The sequence below is a fragment of the Ranitomeya variabilis genome, chromosome 5 (assembly GCF_051348905.1).
Source record: "Ranitomeya variabilis isolate aRanVar5 chromosome 5, aRanVar5.hap1, whole genome shotgun sequence".
NCBI lineage: Eukaryota > Metazoa > Chordata > Amphibia > Anura > Dendrobatidae > Ranitomeya > Ranitomeya variabilis.
This window is the reverse complement of record NC_135236.1, coordinates 169,890,674-169,911,984: the sequence shown is the minus strand read 5'-3', so window position 1 is coordinate 169,911,984 and position 21,311 is coordinate 169,890,674. Positions and strand designations below refer to the sequence as shown.

Below are 21,311 nucleotides of genomic sequence, written 5' to 3'. Positions count from 1 at the left end.
GCTGTCTGGTACAGAAAAATGCATGCATTAGAAGGGCGCTAATATGCCTTAGGGCTCATACTCACTTGCGCGGGTAAACTCGGATGAGTCTCGCACGTCAATACCTGGCACAGAGGAGCGGAGCGTGCGGCTGCATGTATTCTTATGCGGCCACACGCTCTGATCTGAGTGCCGGCAGCAGCGCCGGGTATTGACGTGCGAGACTCATCCGAGTTTCGCGTGAGTATGAGCCCTAACTCAGATGCTTACGAATACACAAAGCCCATCAGTTTATCAGATGGCCTACTGAGCTTGGCCTTAGGTGATGTTAACTCTTAGATGGCTGCCCTTGGCAGACTGCTGTCCCTTTCAATTTCACTTAATACACATGCATGCTTGGCTCAACTGAGCATGCATATGTTATCAATGGGAGGAGGGGAGTAACCTACCGCTAGACATCTATTGGTGGCTGATTATCTTCCATGATAATTCAAGATGCCATTCCTACTTTCCCCCGGCACCTGCTGTCAGGGGGTATCGGGAAATACACATTAGATAGCAGGCAGGTCCCACCATTGCTAATCTAGTAGTACGTACCTTATCTGCCACTTTTCTGACCACAGTGCAGGCCACTCTAAAGCCTTGCTCATTTTGTAAAACACTTTGTAAATGGGGAAAAAATGCCATTTGGAAAATCATTGTATTGAATGCAGATGTGAAAGAGGTTTTCTTTTATGTCTGCAGTTCCGTTGCCATTTATCTCTCCCCTGCTATAGAAGTATTGGAACAAGAAGACTTTAGATGAAAGCCTCAGGGAAGCCATTAGCTTGTATATCATTAAACATCTGTATTCCATTACATCTATGGGTCGTTTACATACAACCCTGACTCCAGTTATTTTGGAAGGTTTGGCTGCCATCCAGTTATAGGCAGTTTAGCCATAAAGTGATAATTCCTTAGTGGACGAGGAAGGCTGTCTGACGCTGGATGTCTCACATCTTCCTGCTAAAAGGCAAATTATCTGGATTCTGTATTGTAATAGAGTTAAATTCATGAGATTTTGGTGACCTCTAGATAGTGATATATTTTTTGTTAGAATTTCCCCAGTAATGTTATCATGAAATTCTGGGGAGTAAACAAGGTCTACACATCTATAACGTCTATGATCTGTTATCAGACTATGCTGCTCTGTGTGAGGCCCACATAGTATGGATAAAGGTAAAAAATGGCACAAAAAGAATAAAGAATGCAATACATATTTATAGTTCTGTCATATTGTGAATGGTGGATCCTGTGGGTTGGGGGACCCATTGTAATCCTACCTGTAATGATAGTGAGATGACTGCTAAGAAGTGATCTCTACGTAATTTTCAGCCTAATATAGGTGTAGTGTGAAAATTGCCAGATTTCCCACGTGACCAGTGCAGCCAGTCACTGGTTTCAGAGCTGACACTGTTTTTTCTTAAAACCACTTTAGTTTCAGAGCAATGTGACTGTGTGGCGACAATAAAATCTCTTATCATTTTTTTTTATTTTTTGCTGGTTATTGAAGGGCTCATTATGCTTTGAAAGTGACAACAACAAGGACAAGTGTATTGAAGCCATGAAAAATAAAATCCAGAAGTTGGAAGATGAGAATAGAGACTTTTTGGCCGCCTTGGAAGACGCCATGGAGCAGTACAAAATACAGGTATCCAGCTATAGCCCATTGTTTGTCCTGCATGATAATACCTTCAGGGCATGCTGAATATTGGGTGGTATTGCTGAGACCACCACCAGCTGCTTCTGTATCTCCCAGTCAGTATGTGACTCTGACGAGAGCATCTGTGCATGCGGAGCTTTATTTACCACTATACCTTATTGATTAGCTGTGAGGGTGCACACATAGAATGATCCACTGTGGATTTTTCTGCAGCGGATTTGATAAATCCGCTTGGCAAAAACACTGCGTTTTTCCTGCGGATTTACTGCGGTTTTTGTGCGGATTCCACTCCGGTTTTCTATTATGGAGCAGGTGTAAAACCGCTGCAGATTCCGCACAAAGAATTGACATGCTGCGGAATGTAAACCGCAGCGTTTACGTGCGTTTTTTTTCCGCAGCATGTGCACTGTGGATTGCGTTTCCCATAGGTTTACATTGTACTGTAAACGCATGGGAAACTGCTGCGGATCCGCAGCAAAATCCGCAGCGTGTGCACATAGCCTGAATGTCTGCCGTACGGCGCTTTCCCAACATGTCCATTCAGGAGCTTAAGAACGATAGGTAATTTTGTATCTACATGGATGATTATTTGCCATTTTTCTTCCTAAGGTTTAGTTGTTTGCCTGCTTTCTAACTTAAAAGGGATTAAGAAAAAATGCCAATTTAATGTAATATCTATAATTAGTGTGATTTGCTAATTAAAAGGATTTGTCTCCTGCCACTAGGAGGCAGCCACTCAGTAGTTAAGTGTTTGCTCCTTCCACCCGCTATACCCCTCCAGCAGGCACTGTCCTGAAGGTGGCAGATCTATCTGATCTTACATGGCTTCTCTGCTTTTTATTATTTCTCTATCTTTTTTCTTGTTAACTCTTCCCCTCTTATCTAGGACACAGGGGAGATTCAACCTCTCTTTGTTACCAATTGAGGAGGGAAACTGCTGAATTGTGCACTCTTCCATTGCATTAAGGTACCTTCACACGAAACGACTTTGTAACGATATCGCTAGCGATCCGTGACGTTGCAGCGTCCTGGCTAGCGATATCGTTTAGTTTGACACGCAGCAGCGATCAGGATCCTGCTGTGATGTCGCTGGTCGCTGAATAAAGTTCGGAACTTTATTTGGTCGTCCGATCGCCGTGTATCGTTGTGTTTGACAGCAAAAGCAACGATACCAGCGATATTTTACACTGGTAACCAGGGTAAACATCGGGTTACTAAGCGCAGGGCCGCGCTTAGTAACCCGATGTTTACCCTGGTTACCAGTGTAAAATGTAAAAAAAACAAACAGTACATACTTACATTCGCGTCCCCCGGCGTCCGCTTCCCACACTGACTGAGCGCCGCAAAGTGAAAGTGAAAGCACAGCACAGCGGTGACGTCACCGCTGTGCCCTGCTACTGCCGGCGCTCAGTCAGTGCAGGAAGCGGACGCCGGGGGACGCATGTAAGTATGTACTGTTTGTTTTTTTTACATTTTACGCTGGTAACCAGGGTAAACATCGGGTTACTAAGCGCGGCCCTGCGCTTAGCAACCCGATGGTTACCCGGGGACCTCGGCATCGTTGGTCGCTGGAGAGCGGTCTGTGTGACAGCTCTCCAGCGACCAAACAGCGACGCTGCAGCGATCGGCATCGTTGTCGCTATCGCTGCAGCGTCGCTCCATGTGAAGGTACCTTAAGTCATCTTCCACTAACCAGCCACATCACACCTTTCAGCAGGTGAATCTGTATGTCCCCTATCAAGGCGACATCTACATAAACTCTGCCTGCTCCCCACCGCAGCGTCTGCATAGAATCCATGTGTGCTCTTCATGTGATTTGTCACTGGACGTGCATTCCCCTTCTTTATCACGTCAAATTCAGTGCGCTGTATTATCAACACATACTTTCTCCATCGCTTTATTGGGGGACACAGGAAACCATGGGTGTATGCTGCTGCCACAAGGAGGCTACTCCCATCAACTGGCAGAGAGCGAACCAGTTTTTTGCTTACTGTCCAAGGAAGCAGACATGGGTCTGCGTTCAGACTCGTCTCCCATCTTGTTGTGTTTTACTAATGATTTCCCTGTTGGTTTTTTTTTTTTTAGATACAGCTTGTGTCTTTGGGCAACAGGGTGTAAATTCTCACCCTGATTTCCCACCAAAGGGACAGAGAGAACAGTGTGGTGCCGTTCACATCGTACCCTCTCCAGTCTGACAGGCAGGACCTGATGCCCCCAACACCTGTGTGTCTTGTAGCAGACGGTCCTGCCTTTCCCCCCAGCTGACTCCTTTTTTTTAGGACTATTTTTGTATGGTTGTCCTGTAGAAGGAGTCAGTGGACTCTGAAACACGTCAACAATAAACCTGCAATTTTATCTACTACTAGATGGTGGCCCGATTCTAACGCATCGGGTATTCTAGAATATGCATGTCCAGGTAGTATATAGCACAGCCCACGTAGTATATTGGTCAGCCACGTAGTATATTGCCCAGTGACGTAGTATACTGCCCAGCCACGTAGTATATTGCCCAGCGATGTAGTATTCAGCACAGAGCCACGTAGTATATAGCCCAGCCATGTAGTATATTGCCCAGCTATGTAGTTTATTGCACAGAGCCGCGTAGTATATTGCCCAGCCACATAGTATATTCCCCAGCCACGTATGTCACAGGTTAAAAAATAAACATACTCACCTTTCGATCCGAGGGCCCTTTGTAGTTCTAACATACTCACCATACTTGTAGTTCTGTCGCCTGTCGTCTTCCGGTCCCAGCCTGCTCGCGCAGGGCCTGTGATGACGTCGCGGTCACATGACCGTGACGTCACGGCAGGTCCTTTCCGCGCCGGCGCGTAGGACTTGCGATGACGTCGCGGTCACATGACCGTGACGTCATGGCAGGTCCTTCTGCCAGACCATCCGTGCCAACGGAACGTGCCGGTTGCATCGCGAGGAGCGGGAAAGGCGGTGTAGGTGAGTATATAATCCTTTTTAATTTTTTAAATTATTTTTAACAGATGTTTTTACTATTGGCGCTGCATAGGCTGCGTCAATAGTAAAAAACTTGGTCACACAGGGTTAATAGCAGCGGTAACGGAGTGCGTTACCCGCGGCATAACGCGGTCCTTTACCGCCGGCATTAACCCTGTGTGAGCGGAGGGGTTTATGCGGGCGCCGGGCAGTGAGTGCTGGGAGTAAGGAGCGGCCATTTTCTTCCTGACTGTGCGCGTCACTGATTGGTCGCGGCAGCCATGACAGGCAGCTGCCGAGACCAATCAACGAACGAATAACCGCGACAGAAAGACAGACAGAAAGACGGAAGTACCCCTTAGACAATTATATAGTAGATAATTCCTGTCATATTTCCAGAGAGCGCAGAAACCCTTCCAGTCACCTTTATATTCAGTAATGAAGTCTGTGTTTTTACAGTATTATCTTTTTCTCTTTTTTTGTGGGAATATTCAGAGTGATAAACTGCAGGAGAGGCAAGATGAAATTGCTAAGTTGCAGTCCCGCCTGGAGCATGTGAGGCCTGGTCTGTCCATCACGGCCCTGCTGGAAGATGTCCATTTACTACAGATTGGGGCAAGACCGAGTACAGCGCCTCTGGTTTCAAAGCCTTCGCTGACACTGGGTCAGAATACATTTTTATCAAGCAAATGTTCACCTGCCACTCATAAGAAGGTTTGTACGAGCAGGGTGGACCTCGGTCAATTTAGTTGATGCATTAGATTTTTTTATTTAACTACCTCTGGGTCAGCTCACATTAAGCGGGTTCAGATGGAGCCCCCAACAGAGCATTCAGTATAATAAGGCAGGAGTCACTTTGGGCTTCGGTCAGTCTCGGGTCCAGCGGCCCCTGTCTTAGGAAGGCAGACAAAATCACATAGTAGACCACGCTTTTGTGTCTGCCTAAAAAGACGACCGTCGCTGGAGCATAGACCAAAGTGACTGGCTGCCTCTACACTCAGTCTCTGTTGGAAGGGGTGGGGGGGTCAGTAGGTAAGAGTTAGGCTATTTCTGAAAGAATAGCTAATAAAGGATATAGAGCTGAGGGCTCAAAGAGTATAGTCCTAAAATAATAATTTTTATTGGAATAAGTTAAAATTTACATTATAAAAATACAGAGGCTGCTAGGGAGAATCCAGAGAAATGCAGAGAAAGTGCATAGTGCAAAACCACCATCCACCTGCCAACAATGCTACATGAGTCTATCGGTATATATTTACACAGATAGACCAAAATCATGGGCTATAATAAATTAATCAAATGCCATTTAGATACAAATCATTATACAACACTTGTTCTGTCTAAATACAAAGGCTGGAAAAAGCCGAGTGCAGAGTTGTATATGAAGGAAAGTCTAGCAGGGCATTGAAACTAAAGTGCAGAGTTTGTGGGTATAAAAGTGGGCCTGAAAGGTTCTGAGGCATGGGATTACTTACTCGTAATGACCTGTACTCTAAGTACAAACCCCAAAATATTAAGGGTGATGTTGCTTTTTCTTCACAATTTACTACACTTAGAAGGTTTTTTCTATTTTTCAGTATATTGCATAGTAATGTGAATGGTGTCATTTAAAACTACAACTCGTCTTGAACAAAAACAAGCCCTCATACAGTTGTCTCCTAAAAAATAAAAAAGTTATGACTCTAGAAAGATGGGGAGATAAAAATGAAAGCTCAAAAAGGGAAAAATTACCTTTTTGACTGAGCTCTTTTGTCAGTGTATCTGCTGCTTATGGGATGACTATGCTCCATGCTCTGTGCATTCGACTTCAAAGTCATCTCGCTGCTGCACTGTGTAGAGGCAGCAGTAAAGCCTCGTTCAGATGTCTGCGTCTTGTGATGGCGATATTAGGGTTGGGTGTTCGGTGAGAACACATCAGGCAGTCTGACATTGTGCTACTAATGCCTGGCTAGCAGCCTGTTCTCACCTCTGGAAGTAGACACCGCCGCCGCCCTGGTGTCTCCGCTACTTACAGTGATAACAACCGGACTGTGGCCGTGACTTCCCAGCAGGAAGTTCACAGCTGATGCAGACACCGTATAGGAAATGCAGTCAGTTTCTGACCTCATCTCCTATGGCCTGTCTGCTGTGTTTACGGTGTAAGTGTCTTGCTGTGACACATCCCAGCAAATAAAAATGACAGACCCCTGTTATAGTCATAGTGAATTATTTTCAGAATATTTTGTTTATATAATTAATAAACAAATGATGCTACATTACCTTAAAGAGTTAAATCATAGTGATTATCCTTTATATCATACATCTTTTGCACATGGTTTTAGAGGTTTTATTTAACATGTCGTCATTCATTCTAGTGCCTGGATCTTCATTGTTATTCCAGATTTCCGAAAGTGTTGCTTCTTTGTCTAAGGAGCTCACAAGGAATTTTCAGAGTGGAACCCAGAAGCTCGTGTCCAGCATGGAGGAGGCGGACACTGTGCTTTACAGGCACTTCAGTGAGGACTCTGATCTGTCGGGACACTCAGAAGGAGAAGAGACCAAAGAAAATGAAGAATCTGAAAGGGAATCTAACAAGTCTCTTTCTCGCAACAGGTAGCCATTTCCTTTACATTTTTCCAGTTATTTGGGGTTTTTTATATAAACTTTTTTTGATCTTTTTGTCAAAATATATTTTACTATAAACAAACATGGTTATAAATGATAACTGGCTTTATTTAGGTATATTCATTTGATCTTCAGGAGGATAAGGGAGGGTTCTGGCGGATGAGATATCAATAGGAATTCTTGGGAAAACTATGAAGACAGCTAAATGTAAATGAAAAACTATTCAAAGCTTTTAAGAAATTGTGATCAAATGACAAGGGTGATTTATTTATAGTTGTAATTACACTTTTGTTTGTAAACTGATGTATTTTTGTATAATATTATGAAGGATGTTCGGACATTCAAAAATGATCAGTTATCGAATTATTTAAAAAATATCAAGTTGTAAATTACTATATGCATTTGTATTCAGTCCCTTGTAGACTGATACCCCTAAATAAATTCTTGAGTGACCAATTGCTACCAGAAGTCACTTAATTAGTAAATTAAGTCCACCTGTATGTTATTTATTCTCAGTATAACTATAACTGTCCTGTGAGGGCTTCAGAGGTTTGTTTGAGAACATTAGGGATCAAATAGCATCATGAAATCATGAAAACCAAGGAACACACCAGACAGGTCAGGGATAAAGTTGTGGAGAAGATTAAAGCAGTCTTAGGTTATAAAAAAAAAAATAGCTCAAGCTCTGAACATCACAGTGCAAACCTCCCAAGACATTGCTGTCCACCTAAACTGACAATCCCAAGCAAGAAGAACACTAATCAGAAAAGCAACCAACAGGCCCTTGGTCACACAGGTGGAGCTGCAGAGAGCCACAGGTCTGGTAGAAGAATCTGTCCACGGGACAACTATTAGGGTATGTGCACACGATGCAGATTTAGTGCAGAATTGGTGCAGAACTGCAGCAGATTTTTCTGCTGCAGAAACGCTGCAGAACTGCACTGTGATTTACAGTACAATGTAAATCAATGGGAAAAAAAAAAAGCTGTGCACATGGTGCAGAAAAATCTGCGCAGAAACGCTGCAGATTTCAAAGAAGTGCACGTCGCTTCTTTTGTGCAGTTCTGCAGCGTTTCTGCTGCAGATTTTTCTGCACCATGTGCACAGCTTTTTTTTTTCCCATTGATTTACATTGTACTGCACAGAAACTGCACAGAAACTGCATAGAATCTGCGCAGAAACTGCATAGAATCTGCGCAGAAACTGCATAGAATCTGCGCAGAAACAGCATAGAATCTGCATAGAATCTGCGCAGAAACTGCATAGAATCTGCATAGAAACTGCACAGAAACTGCATAGAATCTGCGCAGAAACTGCATAGAAACTGCATAAAAACTGCATAGAAACTGCACAGAAACTGCATCAAATCTGCAGATGCAGATTTAGTGCAGAAAATTCTGCACCACATTTCCTACGTGTGCACATAGCCTTAGACGTATACTTTACAAATCTGACCTTTCTAGAAGAGGGACAGGAAGAAAGCCATTTTTGAAAGTAAGCCATAAGAAGTCCTGTTTGCAAGAAGCCATGTAAGGAACACAACTAGCCTGTGGAAGAAAGTGCTGTGGTCAGATGAGACCAAAGTAGACCTTTTTGGGCTAAATGCAAACTAACACCGCACATCACTCTAAAACACCATCCCCACTGACAAACATGGTGGTAGCAGCATCATGCTGTGGGGATGCTGTTCTTCAACAGGGACTAGGAAGTTGGTGAGAGTTGATAGGAAGATAGATGGAGCTAAAAAATAGAGGGCAATCCTGGAAGAAAACATGTTAGTGACTGCAAAAGACTTCGCACTGGAGGGTAGGTTCACCTTCCAGCAGGGCTACGACCCAAAACCTCCTGCCAGATCTACAATAGAATGGTTTAAATCAAAGAATTTTCATGTGTTTGAATGGCCCAGGTCACAGTCCAGACCTAAATTTCATTAAGAACCTGTGGCAAATCTTGAAAGTTGCTGTTCACAGACGCCTCCATCCAATCTCACTGAGCTAGAGCTGGTTTGCAAAGAAAAATGGGCAAAAAAATTTGGTTTCTAGATGTGCAAAGCTGGAAGAAACATACCTGAAAAGACTTGGATCAGTAATTGCAGCAAAAGGTGATCCTGCAAAATATTGACTCAGGGCTGAATACAAATGCATATCACAATTTTTAAAATAATTAGAAAACCATGTATCATGTCTTTTACATTTCTGAATACTTGCTACTTTGTGTTGATGTATCACATAAAATACATTTAAAGGGAAGGTGCTAGATTTTTAAATTATTTGCAAAATAAAAATGTTTCAAAACATGTTGTTTTTACAAATGTTGCACTAAATAGGATTTATGGTTTTATTTAATAATGTTTTAATGGAGCCACTGGAGGCTGCCATTTTAACTTTGAGGCTTGGTAAGGGTGGCTGCACAATTAATATCTGTAGGTATTTTATTATAGCCCAATGCTATCCGCTGAGCTCCGCTTACACTCTATCACAGGCCCTGTGGTGCCGGAAGCTGTATTGTTCACTTCCAGCATAACAAGTCCTGTATTGTGAGGAGGACAATCTGTAGACGCCGGAGAAGGTGGACAGGAGAGGCAAGAAGCGCTCACTGGAGCCGGAGGACTGAGTGCAGGTGACTTGCCTACATGCTCCTCTGTCCAGTTGTTTCAGGCGCTGCACTGTGCATCCTGAGCAGACATCCTTCTCACAATCTGCTCTGCTCTCCTGCTGTGTCCTTCTCCTGCTCTGTTACCTGTCTCAGCCTCCCCCAATCACACACAGTCCCAGCAAATTCCAGTATGCTGCATTCACAGCCAGCAGACATAAAATACTGGGTAATAATGGAGAAAAGGTGACGGGGAGACAGTGAGGGAGTTGACACCTGGAGTACAGGAGACAGCAGGGATTACAGCTGGAGCAGGGAAGTGGTAGCTGACAGGACAGAGACTAAAATGGGGAATGACAGGAATGTTATTCACCTCACTAACAAAAGTCTCTACATATCTTTTCTTTTTCCCCATGTGTGAGCGTGCATGTGTATTTTCCTGTGTGTGTGAGCGTGCATGTGTATATTCCTGTGTGTGAGCGTGCATGTGTATTTTCCTGTATGTGTGAGCGTGTATGCGTATTTTCCTGTGAGCGTGCATGTGTATTTTCTTGTGTATGAGCGTGCATGTGCATTTTCCTGTGTGCGTGAGCGTGCATCTGTATATTCCTGTGTGGGAGCGTGCATGTGCATTTTCCTGTGTGCGTGAGCGTGCATCTGTATATTCCTGTGTGGGAGCGTGCATGTGTATTTTCCTGTGAGTGTGCATGTGTTTTTACGTGTGTGTGTGTGTGTGTGTGTGTGTGTATTTTCCTGTGTGTGTGTGTGCATGTGTATTTTCCCGTGTGTGTGCATGTGTATTTTCCTGTGTGAGCGTGCATGTGTATTTTTCTGTGTGCATGTGTATTTTACTATAGTAGAAGAGATCTGATGATTGCAGCTTCAAGTGAGAAATACAGTATAAAATGATATCTAATCCCATCATGTGTGATACTCCCCAGTCTGCTGTATCTAATCTTAACATGTTATACTCCCCACACCGCTGTATCTAATCTCATCATATGTAATACTCCCCTGACCGCTGTATCTAATCCCATCATTTGTGATACTCCCCTGACTGCTGTATCTAATCCCATCATGTTATACTCCCCAGACCGCTGTATCTAATCTCATCATATGTAATACTCCCCTGACCTCTGTATCTAATCCCATCATGTGTGATACTCCCCTGACTGCTGTATCTAATCCCATCATGTGTCATACTCCCCAGACCGCTGTATCTAATCTCATCATATGAGACCGTTTCTGTCAGACTAATCTGATCAATTTCTATGAAGAGGTAAGTTCCGGACTGGACCAAGGGAACCCAGTGAACGGGGTGTATATGGACTTTTCAAAAGGTTTTGATACGGTGCCACACAAAAGGTTGATACATAAAATGAGAATAATGGGGATAGGGGAAAATATGTGTAATTGGGTTAAGAGCTGGCTCAGGGATAGCAAACAAAGGGTGGTTATTAATGGAGCACACTCGGACTGGGTCGCGGTTAGCAGTGGGGTACCACAGGGGTCAGTATTAGGCCCTCTTCTTTTTAACTTATTTATTAATGACCTTGTAGGGGGGATACAGAGCAGAATTTCAATATTTGCAGATGACACTAAACTCTGCAGGGTAATCAATACAGAGGAGGACAATTTTATATTACAGGATGATTTATGTAAACTAGAAGCTTGGGCTGACAAATGGCAATGAGCTTTAATGGGGATAAATGTAAGGTCATGCACTTGGGCAGAAGAAATAAGATGTATAATAATGTCCTTAATTGTAAAACCATCAATGAAAAAGACCTGGGTGTATGGGTGGATGACAAACTCCCATTTAGTGGCCAGTGTCAGGCAGCTGCTACAAAGGCAAATAAAATAATGGGATGTATTAAAAGAGGCATAGATGCTCATGAGGAGAACATAATTTTACCTCTATACAAGTCACTAGTGCGACCACACTTAGAATACTGTGCACAGTTCTGGTCTCCGGTGTATAAGAAAGACATAGCTGAACTAGAGCGGGTGCAGAGAAGAGCGACCAAGGTTATTAGAGGACTGGGGGGTCTGCAATACCAAGATAGGTTATTACACTTGGGGCTATTTAATTTGGAAAAAGGAAGACTAAGGGGTGATCTTATTTCAATGTATAAATATATGAGGGGACAGTACAAAGACCTTTCTGATGATCTTTTTAATCATAGACTGGTGACAGGGACAAGGGGGCATCCTCTACGTCTGGAGGAAAGAAGGTTTAAGCATAATAACAGACGTGGATTCTTTACTGTAAGAGCAGTGAGACTATGGAACTCTCTGCCGTATGATGTTGTAATGAGTGATTCATTACTTAAATTTAAGAGGGGACTGGATGCCTTTCTTGAAAAGTATAATGTTACAGGTTATATATACTAGATTCCTTGTTAGGGCGTTGATCCAGGGATCTAGTCTGATTGCCGTATGTGGAGTCGGGAAGGAATTTTTTTCCCCAATGTGGAGCTTACTCTTTGCCACATGGGTTTTTTTTTTTGCCTTCCTCTGGATCAACATGTTAGGGCATGTTAGGTTAGGCTACGGGTTGAACAAGATGGACTTAGTCTTCCTTCAACCTTAATAACTATGTTACTAATACTCCCCAGACTGCTGTATGTAATCCCATCATGTGTGATACTCCCCAGACTGCTGTATGTAATCCCATCATGTGTGATACTCCCCAGACCGCTGTATCTAATCCCATCATGTGTGATACTCCCCAGACCGCTGTATCTAATCCCATCATGTGTGATACTCCCCAGACCGCTGTATCTAATCCCATCATGTGTGATACTCCCCAGACCGCTGTATCTAATCCCATCATGTGTGATACTCACCAGACCGCTGTATCTAATCCCATCATGTGTGATACTCCCCAGACCGCTGTATCTAATCCCATCATGCTCGATACTGTCCAGACCGGTATATCTAATCCCATCATGCAGTACACTACACTGAGCTCTGTATCTAGTTGTGCAGTGCATCACATGCTGTGAATAATCACAGTGAGTGTGATATACTTCACTTATCTATCCCCAACTTATGATACAGCGAGCAACACCAACTAACATAATCAGTGCTGCCAGTCATCCTCGGTGACACTGTACTTGTCAGTATCACTGGCAGTCATCAACAAAATGGCTCCTCACTCTGATCCTAAACCTCACCCCTTCTTATCTACTAATGTGAGCTAGTTGTACACTAGGCTGTCATGGCAAATTTCAGTAGCTGCTCCCCCTAGTGTTTACAGGTGGAAATATCAAACCTGTTAAAATTATTTTTCATATTTTACTTAATTAAAAACAAATAATAGTAATATTTTTTTTAACAAAATTAAAGCATTAATACTTTACATTTTTCAATTGCTGAAAAAAAAATGTTTTGATGGCACCTTCCCTTTAAATTTGTAGGTGTAACGTGAACAAAATGTGTGTGTGTGTGTGTGTGTGTATATATATAGCTATAGTGTGTCACTCTTTCTCACGTTAGATCGAAAAAGCTATCCAAAGTAGATGTGAAAAGCTTTGTGACATCTCATAACCAGAGGCATCCTTCATCTATTCAAGACAGTGAGGATGAGGACGAAATATTGCTTGATAGAAACTCACCTGGATGTAAGTGCAGTTTTATTACATCCGCTTAGAAATGTCCCACTGTCTCACCAACCCATTCACACCTGGGCAATGTTCCATTTTATTTTTTGTTTTTCCTCCCCTTCCTCCATGAGCCATAACTTTATATTTTTCCATCCCAATGCCGTATGAGGGCTTGTTTTTTGCAGGATAAGTTGTACTTTTCATTTTATCATGTGATACACTGGAAAACGGGAAATAAGTTCCAAATCCTTTGAAATTGCAAAAAAAATTGTTTTGTATTTTCATTTTTTTATTTATTTATTTTTTTTATTATTTCATGTTCACTATATGGTAAAAATGATCTGGCAAATGAAATGATGCACTCCCTGCCGGCGCGTGTTAATTTCCGCTGTCTGAGATTCACAGCAGCACTTAACAGGTTAACAGCTCCACTCCACCCAGAGCTGTTAAAGGCATATAATGGCCGATTGAATCACCCATCATCTGCCGGGAAAGATGCAGTCTTGGCATTCGAGCCTGCATCAAAGACAGAGACATGACTTTTGACGTACATGTACATAAAAAATCATGAAGGGGCCAATACTCTGGCAAATAAAAGGTTCCTGTTCGCATCCCAATGTACCCTTTCATTATATGGGCATGGGTTTGTAATAAAACACACTTAAATCTATGCAGAGTGGATTGTAAAATCTTGGGCCATTCTGGCACAGGCAGCACATTTACAAAGTGTCATGGAGCTCCGTCTATTCTAAAACCTTCAGCGATTACATAGTCATATATGTGGACAAGCTGTGATTGAAACATGGCAGTGTATGAGTTCTGATGTGTAAATTACCATGGTGGACAAGCATTCATGACTTTCTGCACAATTGTTTCTTAGTTGTCACTGACCCTGGGCCTGCTGACCATATTTATATTGCAGTAGTTTAGTTAAACTATCGTTTCCTTTAGTTTTATTGCTGCCTGTGTAAGTGATGGCCATGAATGACATATAGTAGATATGGACATATCGTTTGCTGACATAAAATAGATCCCATGAGTTTTGACTATTACGTCACACATGTGAACGTATTAAGAATCTACTATTAAAAGAAGCCTAATCTTATTTCTTTGCTGACATAAAGATAATTAAAACTGAATCGATTTTTATTTGGTTCATGCCTTTTCCGTTATTTACAGCTCCGTGTAAGAAGAGAGAACATTATGTACCAAGAGACAGTCCTAGTCCAGGAAAAGACTCCAAGTGGAGACTGCGTCAGGCCCAGCAGAAGATCCGAGAGCTTGCTATCAACATCCGCATGAAAGAAGAGCTTATTAAAGAGCTGGTTAAGACTGGTGAGACTTAGGCTGCTTTGATCCCACATGAGATAAACACTTATTAAATTCACTTCTTCAGGCCTCAAGAACAGCGTGTCCCTCTAGTGTTGAGATGTTGGTTTCCTATATGCATTAAAATGCATGTTTTCATACAATTTTTCATGTATAAACTTGCAGATTTCAATCAAAAAAGTACTGTCTGCGATTTATGGACAGGTCTGCTAGGTTTTGTCTGTTGTACAAGCTGCCATGCTGAACCTGTGTTGCTGTTTTTTTTTTACCATAAATTACACATTTGGGAGCACTCATTATTATATGGCCAGCAGTAAAGAAAAATTTAATTATCGTGGGCGTAGCATGAATTAATAACTTTTAATGTCTGTTTACAATGACTGGGGTGTTGCCTTCCTTTAAACAAGGAGCTAAGATTTTACAAAAGCTTTTGGTAGGCAACTTATTGTCCAAGTTCTTTAAAGGGGGTTGTCTGGAAATACTTTTTTTTATTATTCTTTAGGGTTGCACATCTTGAACACAGTAATCACATTGATATTCACTCTCCCTGAATCCACTTCCGTCCCCACCATTGTTCTGGTTCGAGTGTTTTCAAACAATAGGGAGTTTCAAATTTTTTCCCAAGGGTGGGGCATCCAGATAAACGTTTCCAAAGAAGGAGACACATTGATATCCCGTATGCCTCCCCTCGCATCTCAAACCCCCCCCCCCGACATGCTTAAACTTTGGGCTGAGTCTCCAGCTGCAGACCTTCTGGATTCTGGGTTGTTCTCCAACACGATCCTCCCCATTTTGGACGGCGACCCCCTCAAGGATATAAATTAGTAATATGGGGGCACCACGGTTAGTGGGATACCACCAGGACCTGCACAATGGTGAATATACTCAAGAAAAAACTCAAGAAAAAACTCAAGAAAAAACTTTTCTTGAGTATGACCCCCTCAAGGATCCTTCCAATAGACAAATTGAATTGCTGGCCAAGTGTCCAATCGGTTTATGTCTGGGCCAAACTCCATCAATGCATCCTTTCAGGAGCCCCACCCAACGAACTAGCTGATGTCGCTGATCAAATTGCCCACGTGGGTAAACATCTCCTCTCAACGTCTCTCGAAGTGGCAGGTTGCTCAGCTTCCAGCAACATTATGACTCTTCGCCGAGTTCTTTGGCTTGGAATGCAGAAGCTGATTCCAAAAAATCCTTCACCAGTCTGTCCTCTCAGAGTCGTCTGTTCAGATCAAGACTGGATCAGATCATCTCTGATGCAACGGGAGGGAAGAGTACCTCTTTTGTCCAACCAAGACCCAAGCATCCCCCCCAGCCAGAAAACGCACTCTGCGTTTTCTCCCCTTTCATCAGTTTTTGTCCTCTGGGTTACCCAACCACCGGGCCCATTCCCTTAAACAGCAGAAGAAGAGGAGACCCCCCCCCTTCAAGCCAGCTCCTTCCTGGCGACCACGTAGTTGTCAAAGCAAGCCCTCCCTAGCCAGGTAAAACAATTATCTTCCACATGACTGGTTGCTCCCATCTGGGAACCCCCCAGGCTCGGCAGCCATCTCCTTCCATTAAGTGACGCCTGGGTCAGACAGGTCATTTCCAGTTACAAAATAGATTTTTCATCTCTCCTCCGCTACCATTTTTTCAAGTCCTGACCCCCAAAGGATCCCTTGCTTGTTCTCTGGTTCTTTCAAGCAATCACCTTTTTATGTCAATCTGGGGTCATCTTTTCCATTCCTCCTCAGAAGCATTTTTCAGGTTTCTACTCAAATCTTTGTGGTCCCAAAAAAGGATAATTCTGTCCACCCCATCCTGGACCTCCAAGATCTTTAACAAGGGAATGCGACTTTGCCACTTCAAGATGGAGTCCCTCCCTTTTGGTGATTCTTTATGGAACAGGCAGAGTTCCTCTGTTCTGTGGACATTCAAGACGCTTTCCTTCATATCTCAATCTGCGAATCTCATCAGAGATTTCTTTGCTTTGTTGTCCAGGATTCTCGCCTTCAATTCACGGCGCTCCCCTTCGGGCTAGCCTCTGCCCCCAGGGTCTTCACAAAGGTTATGGCCCTCCTTCGCCCCAGGGGAATCTGGTTATCCCCTACCTGGATGACCTCCTGATCAAAGCCTAGTCCTATCGGGATTGATGCAAGAGTCTTCACTTGACTCTTGACACGCTGTCTCGCCTGGGCTGGCTCATCAACATGGCGAAGTCATCTTTGATCCCATCCCAGCTCCTAGTTTTCCTAGGCTTGCTTCCATAGTTTTTCTTACTGACGAAAAGGTCTCCCTTTCTCGGGATTCATACTCTGATGGTCATCTTCCCGTCCAGATTGAAACTGCATGAGCGTGGTGGGCAAGATAGACGCAATGGAGGCTTTTCCTTTCCCGCAGTTTCACACTCGCCATCTGCAGCACACATTCCTATCTCTCTGGGGCAAGAAGACCTCCTCTTTAGATAGCCCTATCCTTCTCCCTCCACATGTAAGACAGTTGTTGGCTTCTATCTCCCCTTATTCACATGAGAGTTCTGTTCTCCCATTACTCTGATAGATCATGGCAACGGACGCCAGCCTGCTTGGCTGGCTGAGGAGTAGTATTTCACCAGTTCACGGTCCAAGGCCACTGGAAACCTCGGGAGTGGACAATTGGGCAGCTGACATCCTAAATTTCCAGGGTCTCTCCTCAGGAGAGTGGTCCCTGAACCCATTGGTTTTTAGGCAAATCTGTCTAAGGTGGGGCACACCCAACATCAACCTGATGGTGTCCAGGTCTCTCGACCCCCTCACGATCGCCTCTGACTCTCTGGTTCTCCATTAGTTGCATTTCCGCCTGCTATATCTCTTTCCACCTCTACTGCTCATTCCCAGACTCTTCAAGAAATTCAAGGCCTATGGACTAGCAGTCATTCTTGTGGCTCCCGACTGGTTCAGGAGAGCTTGGTACGAGAAGTGGTCAGTCTCATCACAGACATCCCTTGGAGACTCCCGGATCGTCCAGACTTCTTTTCCCAGGGTCCTCTCTTCCACCAAAATACTCACTCTCAATTTAACCGCATGGCTGTTGAAGCCACAGTCCTGAAGCATACAGGTTTCTATGACCAGATCATCCATACTATGATCAGAGTGAGCAATCCTTCCTCTTGCATCTACCACCACAATCTGAAGGCCTTGTTTATCTGGTGCAAAGCCGAGCACGCAGTCCCCATATCCTTTTCCGTCCCTTCTGGCCTTTCTTCAGTCAGGTCTCGAATCTGGGCTCTCTCTCAGCTCCCTCAAGGGCCAGCTACCTATCGTCCTCGCGTTGACCCCTGAGACCACAGCCTGATCCTAAATATTATTATTATTATTTATTGTTATAGCGCCATTTATTCCATGGCGCTTTACATGTGAGGAGGGGTATACATAATAAAAACAAGTACAATAATCTTAAACAATACAAGTCATAACTGGTACAGGAGGAGTGAGGACCCTGCCCGCGAAGGCTCACAATCTACAAGGGATGGGTGAGAATACAGTAGGTGAGGATAGAGCTGGTCATGCAGCGGTTTGGTTGATCGGTGGTTACTGCAGGTTGTAGGCTTGACGGAAGAGGTGGGTCTTCAGGTTCTTTTTGAAGGTTTCGATGGTAGGCGAGAGTCTGATGTGTTGTGGTAGAGGGTTCCAGAGTAGGGGTGATATGCGAGAGAAATCTTGTATGCGATTGTGGGAAGAGGAGATAAGAGGGGAGTAGAGAAGGAGGTCTTTTGAGGATCGGAGGTTGCGTGTAGGTAAGTAAAGGGAGACGAGGTCACAGATGTATGGAGGAGACAGGTTGTGGATGGCTTTGTATGTCATAGTTAGGGTTTTGTACTGGAGTCTCTGGGCAATGGGGAGCCAGTGGAGGGATTGACAGAGGAGTGAGGCCGGGGAATAGCGGGGGGACAGGTGGATTAGTCGGGCAGCAGAGTTTAGAATAGATTGGAGGGGTGCGAGAGTGTTCAAGGGGAGGCCACAGAGCAGGAGGTTGCAGTAGTCAAGGCGAGAGATGATGAGGGCGTGGACTAGGGTTTTTGCAGATTCTTGGTTGAGGAATGAACGGATTCGTTAAATATTTTTGAGTTGAAGTCGGCAGGAAGTGGAAAGGGCTTGGATATGTGGTTTGAAGGAGAGATCAGCGTCAAGGATTATCCCGAGGCAGCGAGCTTGTGGGACTGGGGAGAGTGGGCAGCCATTTACTGTAATGGTTAGGTTCGTTGGGGGGGTCGCGTGAGATGGGGGAAAGATGATGAATTCTGTTTTGTCCATGTTAAGTTTCAGAAATCTAGCGGAGAAGAAGGATGAAATAGTGGACAGACATTGAGGGATTCTGGTTAGTAGGGAGGTGATATCTGGTCCAGAGATGTAGATCTGTGTGTCATCAGCATAGAGGTGATACTGAAAGCCATGAGATTCTATGAGCTGTCCCAGGCCAAAGGTGTAAATGGAGAAGAGCAGGGGCCCAAGGACTGAACCTTGCGGGACTCCGACAGATAGGGGGCGAGGTGAGGAGGTGGTGTGTGAGTGGGAGACGCTGAATGTCTGGTCTGTTAGGTATGATGAGATCCAGGATAGGGCCAAGTCTGTGATGCCAAGGGATGAGAGGGTCTGTAATAATAGGGAATGGTCCACTGTGTCAAAGGCAGCCGACAGGTCGAGGAGGAGGAGAACAGAGTAGTGTCGCTTGCTCTTGGCGGTTAAGAGGTCATTGATGACCTTAGTTAGGGCAGTTTCAGCGGAGTGGTGTGACCGGAAGCCAGATTGTAAGCGTTCAAAGAGGGAGCAAGAAGAGAGATGGGAGGACAGTTCAAGGTAGACGTGGTGTTCCAGTAGTTTGGAGGCATAAGGGAGAAGTGATATAGGGCGATAGCTAGATACAGAGGATGGGTCAAGAGAGGGCTTTTTGAGGATAGGTGTGATGGAGGCATGTTTAAAGCTTGAGGGGAAAACACCAGTTGTTAGTGATAGGTTGGAGAGATGGGTTAGGGTTGGGATGAAGACTGTGGTGAGGTTTGGGATGAGGTGGGATGGGAGTGGGTCAAGTGCACAGGTGGTGAGATGCGATCTTGAGAGTAGAGTGGAGAATTGATCTTCTGTAATGGTGGAGAAGTTGGTTTTGGAGGTGGAGGGCTGGGAAGTCGGGAGGAAGGGCTCTGGGGGTTGTTGACCAAAACTGTCTCTGATGCTATCAATCTTCTGCTTGAAAAATGAGGCAAAGTCTTCAGCTGAGATAAGTGGGGAGGGAGGAAGTGCTGGGGGACGGAGGAGAGAATTGAAGGTGTTGAAGAACTGTTTAGGGTTGTGAGACAGGGAGGATATGAGAGATGAGAAGTAGGTTTGTTTAGCTGTGGCGAGTGTGGTCTTGAAAGTAGTGAGGGACTGTTTGAATGCGATGAAGTGGTCGTTGGAGTGGGATCTTTTCCATCTGCGCTCAGCAGCCCTGGAAGCTCGCCTCAGTTCTTTGGTCAGGCTGGTGTGCCAGGGCTGTCTGTTGATTTTACGAGCTTTGGTATGTGTAAGTGGGGCAGCAGATTCCAAAGCTACAGCTATTGTGGTGTTATATAGAGCGGCAGCATCATCCGCGTTGTGTATGGAACTTATGTCTGTGAGAGGGAGGAGGGATTCCGAGAATGAATGTAGGTCAAGATGTTTAAGATTTCTGCGAGGATGTGAAAGTTTGTGGGGTGGGGATTGTAGACATGGAGTGGAGAGAGATGAGAATGTGAGAAGGTTGTGGTCAGAGAGTGGAAGAGGTGAGTTAGAGAGGTTAGATAGGGAGCAGAGGCAGGTGAAGATGAGGTCCAGTGTGTGACCATCTTTGTGAGTGGCTGCAGAAGACCATTGAGTGAGGCCGAAGGAGGAAGAGAGAGATAGAAGTTTAGTGGCAGCTGAGAGGGAAGTGTCAATGGGGATGTTGAAATCGCCCATGATGATAGTGGGGATGTCCGCAGAAAGGAAATGAAGTAGCCAGGTGGTGAAGTGGTCAAAGAAGGTGGTGGCTGGTCCTGGGGGGCGGTAAATGGCAGCCAGTTGGAGGGGGAGTAGATGCGCACAGAGTGCACCTCAAAGGAAGGGAGGGTAACAGAGGGTGGCAGTGGGATTGGGGTGAAGGAGCAGTTATCTGACAGGAGAAAACCAACTCCTCCGCCATGTTTGCTGCTGGGGCGGGGTGTGTGAGAAAGGTGGAAGCCACCGTAAGAGAGTGCAGCAGGGGAGGCTGTGTCAGAAGGGGTGAGCCAGGTTTCGGTGATGGCGAGGAAGGAGAGTTTGGTAGTAACAAAGAGATCATGGATGTAGGAAAGCTTGTTACAGACAGAGCGAGCGTTCCACAGAGCTCCTGTTAGTGGGACTGGGGAAGTGGGGGCTGGGCGAATGGGTATAAGGTTAGAGAGGTTACGGAAGTTTGTGATGGAGCGTGGATGGGAGGTAGAAATGACTGTGGGAATATGGTGAGGAGGACCAGGATTTGTAGAGATATCACCAGCAGTGAGAAGGAGCAGAGATAGTGTTAGCAGGTGGGAGCAGGAGAGGGCATGAGGG

At 44.6% G+C, this 21,311-nt stretch overlaps 1 protein-coding gene across 2 annotated transcripts in view; it reads left to right on the top strand.

The window, feature by feature from the left end:
* The window catches only part of KIF7 (kinesin family member 7), an 87,823-nt gene that overhangs the window by 11,311 nt on the left and 55,201 nt on the right, over positions 1 to 21,311 (top strand). For both annotated transcript variants that reach the window (XM_077263491.1, XM_077263490.1), the window contains exons 6-10: positions 1,532 to 1,669; positions 5,126 to 5,344; positions 7,011 to 7,222; positions 13,328 to 13,452; positions 14,614 to 14,769. In XM_077263491.1, the coding sequence (XP_077119606.1) occupies positions 1,532 to 1,669; positions 5,126 to 5,344; positions 7,011 to 7,222; positions 13,328 to 13,452; positions 14,614 to 14,769 (850 nt within the window). The remainder of the gene's footprint in view (positions 1 to 1,531; positions 1,670 to 5,125; positions 5,345 to 7,010; positions 7,223 to 13,327; positions 13,453 to 14,613; positions 14,770 to 21,311) is intronic.